At 41.3% G+C, this 11,966-nt stretch overlaps 1 protein-coding gene across 1 annotated transcript in view; it reads right to left on the bottom strand.

Moving 5' to 3' along the window:
- Positions 1 to 7,838: 7,838 nt before the first annotated feature.
- LOC145415306 (LIM domain only protein 3-like) overlaps positions 7,839 to 11,966 on the bottom strand; it is a 416,801-nt gene continuing 412,673 nt past the window's right edge. Inside the window, exon 5 of the mRNA XM_080284577.1 lies at positions 7,839 to 8,277. Within this exon, the coding sequence (XP_080140703.1) occupies positions 7,954 to 8,277 (324 nt within the window). The 3' untranslated portion in view covers positions 7,839 to 7,953. The remainder of the gene's footprint in view (positions 8,278 to 11,966) is intronic.

Raw genomic sequence — 11,966 nt, 5'->3', positions numbered from 1 at the left:
ATAAATACGTAAAAGTCTCGGAACCTTTTTGCATAGCGTTGTGGTCGCGTTTCTCTTAACAGTATTCTTTGTACGTGCTAAAGTTTATTCCGTTCCAGACCAGTATTAATTCTTTAGTCAGTCTGCTAGAAAAACTTAAATGTAAGAATACTGAATGAAAATGTCAGTTAATTTAGCAAGTTTTCATGAAAAGGATAAGTTTCTGGTTCAATAAAAACAATAACCAAGAATAACTAGCTAGTTCATTTGTGATCTACACCCGCAGGGAAAAAAAAATCACCTAATTGGCTAATGATCCAGAACCGCAGATTGGCAGGTTAATCAGCGTGGGAGAACAGGTGAGGGCGACTGGCGAGAAGGATTGGGCCCACAAGAGAGAGAGAGAGAGAGAGAGAGAGAGAGAGAGAGAGAGAGAGAGAGAGAGAGAGAGAGAGAGAGACCATTGCTTAAGGTTGGTGTCTGGGTTGTGGGCACCAGGATTAGTATGGAGGGGGAAGAAGGGGATCGAGAAAAGAATGGACTGGGGAGGAGGAGAGGAGATAAAGAGATAGGTAGGAAGGGGGGAGGAGAGAACGAATGGGTTAGGGGAGAGAATGGATAGGTTGAGAAGAGACGTATCAGTATGGGGAGGTGAAGGGGACTGAGGAGGGAAAATGGGAAGGAGAAAGAATGGGCGGAGAAGGATGAGGAAAACGAAGGTCAGATGGAACTGGGGAAGGAAAATATGGGGATGATTGAGGATTGGGGAGGATTGGATAAGGGAGGAGGATTTGAGAGAAAGACTGGGTAGGGGAAGATTGAAGATAAAGATTGGGTGGGAAGGATTAGTATGTGATGAATGAGTGGGAGTGGAGGAGGATGACGAGAGCCGGGGGTGAAAATGGAGACTAACTTAAGTCATGGGTTTGAAAAGGATTGGAGTTACATGACTGGAGAAAAAGAGTGATATTCAGAGGAGTTATAAAAGCTTCTGAAACAAAGCTTGGATGGTCCGTACACTAATGGGCAAGAGTAGCAGATATATTAACAAAGCTAATGGGTATAGACAGAGATAATGGGTTTAACAGAACTCTGTAGACAATTTAATGTTTTTCGAAGCTCATCAGTATTTTCTGCAGGACATTATTGGTTTTCAGGTCTGTGGTAAGACATGAAAAACTAAGTGTTTAGGTGTTTGTTAGGTTATGACTTTTTTTCGTCTTTAATGCGATTTTTTGCATCACCGTATTAAGTAATGAGACACGAACTAAGAAATGAGTTTTCAGATATTATACGTATTGTTTGTAATTGATCTGTCTTGTTCACTGCATACGTGGTAACAAATCAGTTATAAAATCGAAACAGGAAACGCGTATGTATGAAAGCTCTGGCTACCTGTATACTATTTTCACAACTCTGAAAACTCAAAAAATACCTCGCATAATGAAAGATTTTAGTAAGGCCTTATTTTACCACTCTTCCAGTGCGAAAAGTCTCCTCTAAGCTAAAGAAAATGGAACGGGGATAACCAAAGCAAAATAATAATAATAATGGCGTCAGCGTAATGAAAAGTTTAATGATAATCGGTCAAAATAAACCAGAATATAAGTCAGAATGGAGGCACAGTAGTGGAAGAATGTGAAAATCGGTGAACCTAAGCCAGATGAAAGCGCCGTCATTGGAGTGAAAGTTAATGAACATCAGTGAACATAAATAGGGTGTTAATAAAATAATCAGTAATGCCCAAATTAGTGTTGGTCCTTACCCAACGTGCGGCCAATTAAAGTAACGATCCACGCTTAATCACATCTTGCCTAATGAAGGAGTTAGTTGGAGAGCCGTGTCATTAGGCCCTAATTACATCGTTAACTGCCCGAAAAACAAATTTCTTAAAATCTGAAGGGGTTATCAACAAAGTTCCTTTCGTTATTATTATTTTCGTCAAAGAAACATACCGGTATATTAATTGCCTAGATCAAGATATGGTGACTCACTAGAATTGTTTGATGTTTGATTTCTTAGACTATGTTTTTAATTTTAGATCCTGATACACTATATCTGAGATCATGTTACAGTTCGTATATTGGCAGTTTAGTTACACAGATTTCCAAAAAATGTATATATTTTGATAAATTTGCTTATCATCCTGAGAGTAAAATTGTTTAGAATCACATACTTGAGCTTCTTAATGACCGATAGTTTAGCGTCGTAAATAAGTGTTTACGATATACAGGGTTATTCATTAATCTGTTACAGGTCTTAACCAAAATAAAGAACTTGAACCACGCTGTACAATTAAAACAGTGGAAGAAAAATGAGCTGAGATGATACCGAGCAAAGGTACAGTCGATTGTAGGGATATGACCAAGAGGGTGGACGATAAGGGGAAGGCAAGGGCGAGGGGGGAGGAGGAGAGATGAGAGGCGAGGAGTAGTGAGTGGGAGAGGGGTGTCGAGTGGTGGCGATGTGGCTGATAAAAGGATGGAAGTAAAAGGGGGATGGGGAGGTGTTGAATGAGAGGGGAAACTTGTTTAAGATATACTTATCCTCAAACAACAGTGGGAGGACTGGGAGTGACAAGGAGATGGTGTTGAGTGTGAAGGAAGAGTGTTGTTTGGCGGGGGAGAGATTGTTGGTGATGGTGTGTGGGTGGTGAGAGGGAGAATGAGGGAGAATGAGGGAGTAGTAGTGCTAGTGGTGGGGTGTGTGGAGAAAGTGGCTGTGGACAGTAGGTGGGTGGAGGTAAGGCGTGAGTGAAGAAGGAGAGAAAAGAAGGGTATGGAAAGGGGAGTGTTCAGAGTAGTGGCGGAGATGGTGAAAGAGGGATGGGGTAAGAATAGAAAAAGTAGTGTGGGGAGAGCAGTGGTGGTGGTAAGTGTGGGGGTAGGTAGGTAGTAGGAAGGTGGGGGACTGGGGGGAGGGGAGGTGGAATAACGTCGGTCCTTGCAAAGATATGAGTTAAGTCCCGTATGGTCGTGGTACTTCCAACATTTCATGAAGTACTTCTTGCAACATTTTCATGATCCTACAATTCTTTAATGTAAGGATTGTCTTGGACCTTAGTGGTTGGTGTCTTAATCACAGGGACGTATTTATTGTTTTCCTTACTCATAGCTGAGCACTGACCGTCGCAATGTACACTTTGTTTCTTTTCTTCAATAAATATGAAACGTTAACACTTGCACAGGCGTCGTCAAAGTGAGCCGACATAGGGAGGAAAGGAGTGAGGGAAGGTCAGCTGGGTCCATCACCATTTTTCGCTTAAAGCGAAAGTTCGAAGACTGCAATTAATTCACTGTATTTATTGATTTTGGTACTTTAATCCTCCGCCCTCTCTCTCCCCTTTACCCTGGTTCGACTCTCTTGATTCCGCGTTTAAGTGTGTGTGTCTGGAAAATAAATGAATTAGCGTATACTTTGAGGATGACAAGTTTGGGGTAAACCTTCACACCTTCGTTTTATTTATTTATACCTTCTCAAGATGTGGATTATTAAGTGTTGTACCATGGGTGAGTTTTATTATTTTTATTACGGTCACGGTGCACTCACGGGGTTGGATTGGGTTTGGTTAAGGTAGGCTGGGCTCAGGTTGGGTTGGTTTGGTTGGGATGGGGTGGGGTGGTGAACAAATGGATGAGTTTTCCTCCCTTATTGCAATCGACTTCGGAGGAACTGGGCTTGTTTACACCTCTACTATGATCACGCTTTTTCTGTTTTATTCTTGCCACCACCAAACGAGCTTATTCAGGTTAGAGGAGATATCTCGAACTTGGAGAGATTAGATATAGCATTCATTCACCCCCACTTCAATACACCTCCCTTAAATCGAATAAAATTATCAGGTTGTGGCCTGATCAAAACAAACAAACGTCACCTGATTGAGGATGTTAAGAGGTGAAATGCGGTCTTGTTTCACTTAAAAATCGTCTCTGGGAAATTGGGAGTGGGGAAATGTCCGGGATTGTGTTGTTGGGTTAGGATAGGGAGGTGTACAAATGGAGGAGTTTCCCCATCTAATGATCTTGCTCAGAGGGGCGAGGAGGAGAGGGAGAAAATACTGGGGGAAGGGTGAAAGTTGGAGGGTGGGATGATGGGGAAGGGGAGGGCACCGATCGTATCAAGAAATTATGCCTAACTATGGATTGAACTGAAGTTGCTGTTGGTGCATCTAGGTAACACTACTACTGCCCATGCCATGTTTTGTCTGTCGTCTACTTAAGTTCCCCCTCGTGGTAGTTATTTTAATTCTTATATTTACAGTCGAGGGTTTAGCACGACTTCACACACTATTCCAGCAAAAACAAATTGATGTCAGCCATGTGTGACCTCACCTTGCTTCAAGAGTACACCACTTCAGTGACTTCAATAAATAATCCTCGTTAAGCCCTTCAGTTCTTCCCGTAGTAATTTTTACCTCTAGAAAATGAGATTGAACGGTATTGTACACGTAAGTAAAAAGTATTATCAGTCGAGTGATTGAGCTAACGCAGACCTTGTTCTACGACAGGCTTTTCTTTAAATATATATATATATTTTGAGAGAGAAGGGGACTTTGGGGATGTGAGGGAATCAGAGGGGAAGGGAAGGGGAGGGGCTGTGGTGAGGGAGGAGGGCAGGTGTGTTTGGTGCAGCTTTGAGTACCTGATGGGGTTTGGCATTTTTCTGTTTTCATAAATAAATAAATCAGCATGCAGTAACGGCCAATAATTTCTTAACACTTTTTCAGAACAGTTTAAAAGTCCAGATGGAACATGTTAAACAGTGTTGCAGTATTTAAGTTGTCAGAACCAACAAGATCTTGCTAAAACAGCTTCTTTACAGACAATAGAAACTGTGAAAACCTAACAAGATCTTGCTTAGAATACCTTTACACAGCTTAAACTGTCAGAGGCTAGATAGAAAGGTCTTTTTAACAAAGTGTGCGCCATTCGAAGGTATCTTTAATTGACCGGTAATTAAGTTGGCTTTGTTCGGAACCATAGATGTGCAAACAAACTAATGGTCATGACTGAAGTTGGAAAACATGGGTCATTCAAGGCGGAGATTACAAGGATCACTAAATCACTCTCATTATTTCGGCTTTGTTATTGGCTGAACTTAAATCTTGGGTGAGACTATTTCAGAAGGTTATACTGTGAGGGCCAAACTCAGCATCAGGACTGCTGCTGCCTCAAACATCCTAGACATCCAAAAAATTAGATGTTTGCTTTAAACATCAAGAGATTACTGGGGTCATGCCGGAGCTCCCGTGACAGAAACGAAAAGGAGCGCTGGAAAAACTGTCTGTTCTTGACTTCTAAAAATGGGATCACAACTAAAGACCACACACAGAAGACTGATTAAAAAAAGTTAAAAACATAATTATGGAAACAGTTATGATAATTATTATAATCATTTTAATGTTCCTTGATGATAACATTTAAACTTTGTACATACAGTAAATGAACAACAAGATCATTATGAGAAAACAGTCATAACGAGTTCGATCATACCAGACCACATTGCCCCACAGTGAGCATTCACCAATAGAAATTAACTAGATATCCAGCTACACAGAACCATTCAGACTCTAAATCCAAGCCTAAGTAGTTCTGTATTAATTACAGTGCATCATTTAATTCTTCAGAAAACGAAAAAAGTCATTTGGGATATAAGTATATGATTTTTTTCCCATCTTTTTGCCCTGAGCTCTCCTGTGGGGCAGTGTAGCCTCTTCACTCACTCACGCTCACTGTCTTCCTCCATCGACAAGTATCACATGAACTGTATGGCGGAGTGACATAAGGTTGTTTGTTCACTGTTCTGCCTCACACATCCCAGCTAGTATCCCTGGGCTCCCAATAATGTCAATGAAAATTTTTTTGACACCACAAGACAGGATCTAGATTTTAGACTATTTTCTAGGTTATATTCAAAAAGTTTTTTTTCCAATCTGTTCATTGTTCATATCTTCAGTACTGAACTAAACATCAGCAGGTTTAAATTTTTTGAGGAGCTAAAACTTCCTTTCTATTTCTGATCGGTTTTGAGTTTGCAGTACATTCACCTGATTTTTTCATTACTTATTTATGGGTACCTGACGTCACCAACTCCAATTGCATATATGATTTTAGTATCAGATGTGCATTTTCAGATTTTAATACAAGTATATTGTTAAATTTCTAGCCTTATTTTGTCTATCAGAGGCCAAGAGGCACTGGCAGTGAGGAGTGGACAAGCACACAGTGGAATCCTTCCCTCTCAGTCGCACCGAGATACAGCGTAAAATCAGTCGTGAGCTGAGACTAGGTGTGATAATAGAAAAAATGCCAGATCAGGTCGGTGAAAGCAATGGTGCACTTTATATACAGATCAACCTGACCTGGAGAGTTGTAGGGGGATGTGGGGGTGTGGAGGGAGAAAGGGATAGGGAAGGTAGGGAGGAGTACTTGATACATTTTCAGTATTTTTCTAGTTCATAATGAGCCTTTCTGTTCGTATGCGAGAAAAAACACCGTACTGGATTCAGTTTGTTAGTTTTTTTTTCTGAATGAGGAGGATTTAAAACACTTGAGCCGCCAAACACACGTACAAACACACTCGCACAATAAGTTAGTGTTCACGTCTTGCTTTTTCTTTCAGTTTTTATGTTATTTGTTTTCCACTGTCACCATTCGAGCCCTCCTCGTCTTGACTAGCAAAATCAGAAATCGGCAAAAAACACTCGCTTATAAAGGAAAGGTCTTGCTTTTTATGGCACACCAAGATGGGAGAGAGTGTCATTTTCTGTCGCCACTGTACACACAACAGAAATTGGTTTGCATTATATCTCAAAAAATCCCAAAAACTCACGAGGAAAAATAATTATGATAACACAGGGAATCATTATGGTGGTCTCTCTCTCTCTCTCTCTTTTGCACACACACAATAGCCTTAAAATTATATTTACACTTTATATTACTCAAAATGTTTTTCCACGAACTTTCCATTCGTTCATATCATTGGTGCTTTACATATCACATAACAGAGCTTTTATTTAAAGGGGACTGTGGTGGGTTGGGGAGGGAAACACAAACACTTCGGTCACCCAAGAATGCTGGTGTCTTTGTAACATTCCCAAGGGGTTTCTTTACATCACGGGCCTTCCACATAACATGGGTTTGTCATGTGGGTGGCATCAGAAGGGCAGGGGATAGTATGGGGGTAAGAGGTCTGCTCAGGTCAGGCTAGGTCAGCTTTGTGGCCTGAGTGACCTCAGTGAGTGACCTAGGGAGGGGGGCTGTGACCTTGGTGGAACTTGATTCCATCTTTGTGCATCGCTACCGTCACTGTCTGGCTGGTTTGGGTGGAATTTTGTATACTTTGCCAGCTAATTTTAAGTTGATTTGTTGTAATTTGTTTATTCAACCAGTCAAAACATGCAGGGTCCTCTCTTGGTCCAGTTATTGCCATTGTTGACATCGAGAAGTGTAATGCTATGCTACTTTGTTGAATTTGGCTGCAAGATTCATCGTTTTCTGGGACATACATAATAGTGAGCTTTAAACAGTGAGTTTATGCTGCTTAGTTCTGTTTGGATTTAGGATTCATTGCCTGGTGGATTAGATTAACTCTAAGAGCCTCCCCTTAAAATGGAGGCCTCCAGTTAGGATGCATCTGACTCCTGAACATATCTGAGGCCATTGAGTGCATCAATGCTTCATGCTGCTGTTGTGGCAGAAGCCTTCGTGGCCCAGTGTGCTGCATCCCGGGCATCTGCGGAAGGAATGACGGCCCAGGTTGGGATGGCGGTACCTGTGGCATCTGGAAAGGGAACTGAGAGGCTTGGGATGATGTTGACTGCTGGAGAACTTGGGATGCCTGTGGATGAACTTGCAGTGCCTGCGGATGAACTTGTGTTGGCTGTGGGTTAAGTTGTGAGACCTGCGTTGCCTGCGACGGTAGCTGCTGTGATGGTCATGTTCTCCGTCGTTTGCGCCCCCTCCCAGCCGCGTCTCATCGGTCCTCCATGGTAAGCGAGTCCGGACTGCCGTAGCCGCTGGAGGCGTCATCAGCAACTGTCTGATTGGAGCTGTTGGGTTGTGGAGCAGCTGCAGCAGGTGTCTTCAGCATGCCCACCCCATCCTCTCCTCCTGCCGGCCCATGCTGTGGTGTCTGACTAATGCCCCCTCTTTCCCCCATGGGCGGTAGCAGCATGCCAGATGTGCCCGGACCACTGCCTATGCTCATCCCGTTCATGCCCATCTGGTGTTGTTGCTGTGGTGCGGCATGGGTTGGCCCACCGCCGCGTTGAGCCAAGCCAGAGTCCTCAGGGGGCTGCTGGGGGAGAAAAAGAAAGAAGCACAGGTTAGAGAGGAATGCCCTTGTGTATCATACTAACCTCTTTGCTGCTAGGGACACATGTAGGTCTAATAATAAATAATAATTAGGGTAACATATGATTACACTGTCTTCTGGAGTATCAGGCAACTTCAGGTGATTTTGCTGTGCTAGGAATTATCCTAACACTCAGATTGTTGAAAACTCTCTTACTGTTGTGAAGACATTTAGAACATGTACGTAAGAGTAATGGAGTAACACCAGATGATTTTGTTCAGTTGTGAGAGAGAAAAAACAGGCAGTTTAACCCCTTCCATCCGGGTGGCATGTATACATGACGACCTGGGGACATCTGGGTGACATATATACATGATCTAGTGTTTTTGTAGTATTATTGTTATTGTATTATTATTATGATTATTGCATCATATTATAATGAGCATCTTCTTCAGCTTGGTATCACAGGTGTATGCATTATAAGGCATTATGGCATCTGGCCCAGTGCCTTGGACCCACACTAAACAGTCTCAAGAGATTGTTTCCTCACAACGATGTTACAAAAACCTGCGGGTGCACAGGTGTAGGTATGCCCCAGAGTGCCAGCGAAAGATGAAAAGTGTACAAAATGTTCAGATTTGCAAATCCACATTGCCAGTTTGCAACAAGACAGACGAAAGTACAGCATTCTCCCCCCCATGTATTTCATGTACTTCAACCTTTATAACTTACAAAATCATGTTAATCCCTTCAGTATAAAGATGCCATATATGCTACCATAACATGGTAGATTAATTTAGGAGACATTTCAAACTGTCAGTAACCCCATCAATGTGAAAAGATATTACATGGTAGATAAAAATTGCCAGGAGATTTTAAGAATTAAAAAGTCAGCATATTGAAACGGTAAGCATCCACACAGTGGTATTTTAACTATAGTCAGGTTATTGAAGAAAACAAAAAAATTATGAGTGAGTACACTTACATTCCTCTGCCAGGACTTGTGTCAAGTTAGAGTCAAACACAAGGAAAAAGTTCATCTCTCTTATTGTGCCTAAATCTGCTTAACCTTAAGCCATATTGTAGATTGCGTAGGTTTCATAGCATCATAGTCTTAGCAATTTCTTACTCATATTACATCCTGATATTCTCGTATTAATGCATTTCTAGTATCAGCATAATTTGCCTCAATAACACAGAAGATAAAAAGGTGTAATATTCAATACATATTAATGAAGAAGAGGCATAACAAAACCTCCGGAGCAACTAGATTTTTTTTTTTTGTAAATCAGGCTCTCAATTGAAAAAGAAAGAAAGAGAAATTCACGAGTAACCGCACTGATTTCCCCCTAACTAAACTAGTGTCAGATGTGAAGAAAAACACGTGGCCTCCCTTTTATGTCTTGAAACAGTAAACTTACCGCCAAAATGATGGCTAGTTAATTACAGCTCTGATGATGCCGGCTGACCTACACAGCTTGTGAGTGGCATTAGTAATTGCTTTAGTCAGTCATCTCTCTCTCACTTTCTCTCTTACTCTCTCTCTGTTGTACTGACTTGTATGATCAGGTGTTCATTTCGCATGACTTTTAAGAAGTAGACATTACTAGATTGAAGAGGTTAAGCTTTTGAAGATAAACAGTCTCAAACTGAATGGGTTACATTGTCTGGTGTATGTGTGTGTGTGTGTGTGTGTGTGTGTGTGTGTGTGTGTGTGTGTGTGTAAGAAATGGACATTACTGAGGGGTTTAAGTATTCCTATATATTATGGGCCTCTAACTGAATAGGTACAATCATCTTGTGGTTATAATAATAAAACTGCATGGTGGTAACAAGAATAAAATTAGCTGGTGATAACTCTTGTGGTACTGAAAATAAAATCGTTTCGTAGTAATAAATTCGGGTGGTAGTTGGAGTACGAATCATCTTGCAGTAACAATAAGAAAGTTGTTGACGACTGTAAGTGAATGCGTTGAGCTGCCCGAGATAATTTTCAGGCAAGAGTGGCATTGAAATAATCTGGCTATGGCCAAAAGTGAGAGACCTCATCTTGGAAGGACTGGTGAAAGCTATATCTTCTCTCTCCAGTATGAACATTTCAATTTGATATAATCTGTCAGTACCAATAAATATATTTAAATACAATAAAATAGTTTGACAAAGTCCGCAGGATACAAAATAAGTACAGTAAAATAAATTTCTGATGAACTCCATGAGACAAGGAATATAAAGATCCACCATTAATTTGTACAGGATAATAGAATTCTGTGTGGACAGATTTTCCAACAAAAAGATAAAATTCCTTGTCGTAACTGTGTCGGTTTTTGCAGGAAGAAAATGGAGATAGGAAAAGTCTGTGCCCTGTGTCTTGTCCTCATAAAAAATAACAGTAAAATTAAATCATAACTCCTGATAAATCCTCTATTGTAAGTATGGTGCTGTTTTTGCAGGAAGAACAAGAAACATGGGGTAAGATTCAACACCTCCATGCCTTGTTATCCCTGCAAACACAAGTTCATGATGGAAATGAAACTATATCTATGAACTTGTCTCCTGAAATGCAGATATTCTTAATAATGTCTGATTAAGTCCATACCATGATACGAAAACTCATAAACTCCTCTTTAACCCCTTGGGCATGATGAGGTACGGTAACCTTATTTTCTTGCCCCTGCCAGACGACTATATCCAGCTTTGGAGAGACCTCTAGAAGGTAGTGAATGGGTAAATGAAGGCCATATCTAACCCTTCACCAGTTTAGATGGTCTCTGCTAAACTAAACACAATTGTCTGAAGGGAAGAAAGGTGAAGTGGCAATGCAGGACCATGTCAGGCTTTGTTTAAATACTTACTAAATGGAGCTTTGCTAGATTGAAACAAACTGTGTGTGAAAATTCTTATGTTCGGACTGACTGACAGGGCGGCTTCAAGAGATGCTCCCACATCTAAAAACGGATGTCACCGTGCTTTTCGAACTGGACGGGTTATATGCGGCCTTCATTATTAATCCCTTGCGGGTGGTCTTTGCTAAGCAGAGTAAACTTGTTGGCAGGCATCAAGACCAGGTTGACAAATACATCATCGGGCTTAAGGGGTTAAAATTTTATAGATAATGAGACACGAATGTAGTAACAGACAGCCAGGGTGGTTCTGGTGGTGGTGGTGTTAGTAGCAGGCAACTGGAGGGCAGAGGGCTGTTAGCAGGAGAGACTGGGTTGTTAGAAGGATGCTGCACTACTGCTAGCTATAGAGTGGATGTAGAGTTACTTTTGGTATTTGGTGTTAGAAATTGTGTTAGTGATGGTATGTTGCACTAGAACTGTTTGTGTGTGTATCTGGAGGTAGAAAAGGCCATAGCATGGTATATGGTACTGGAAATGGTCTGAGCATGGCTATTTGGTGTTGGAGTTGGTGTTAGTGTGGCTGTTTAGTGTTGGAGAGTGTGTTAGTGTTGGATACTGCTGTTAGAAATGTTATTGTGGCTGTTCTATGATGAAAATGGTGTTAGTGAGGTACAGTATTTGGTGTTGGAAATTGTGTTACCAGGGATATTTGGTGTGAAAGTGTTGGTGAAGGTGCTGTGAGAGTTCAAAACGACAGTGGGTGTTGAAATGGAGTATGTGCTAGCAGTGATTTGAGTGTTAGGAGCATGTGCTAGCAGCGATTTGAGTGTTAGGAGCATATGTTAGCAG

The sequence above is a fragment of the Coenobita brevimanus genome, chromosome 102 (genome assembly GCF_032717465.1).
Source record: "Coenobita brevimanus isolate Jiangsu-jjx chromosome 102, ASM3271746v2, whole genome shotgun sequence".
NCBI lineage: Eukaryota > Metazoa > Arthropoda > Malacostraca > Decapoda > Coenobitidae > Coenobita > Coenobita brevimanus.
The sequence above is the reverse complement of the archived record's forward strand: the minus strand, read 5'-3'. Positions and strand labels throughout refer to the sequence as shown.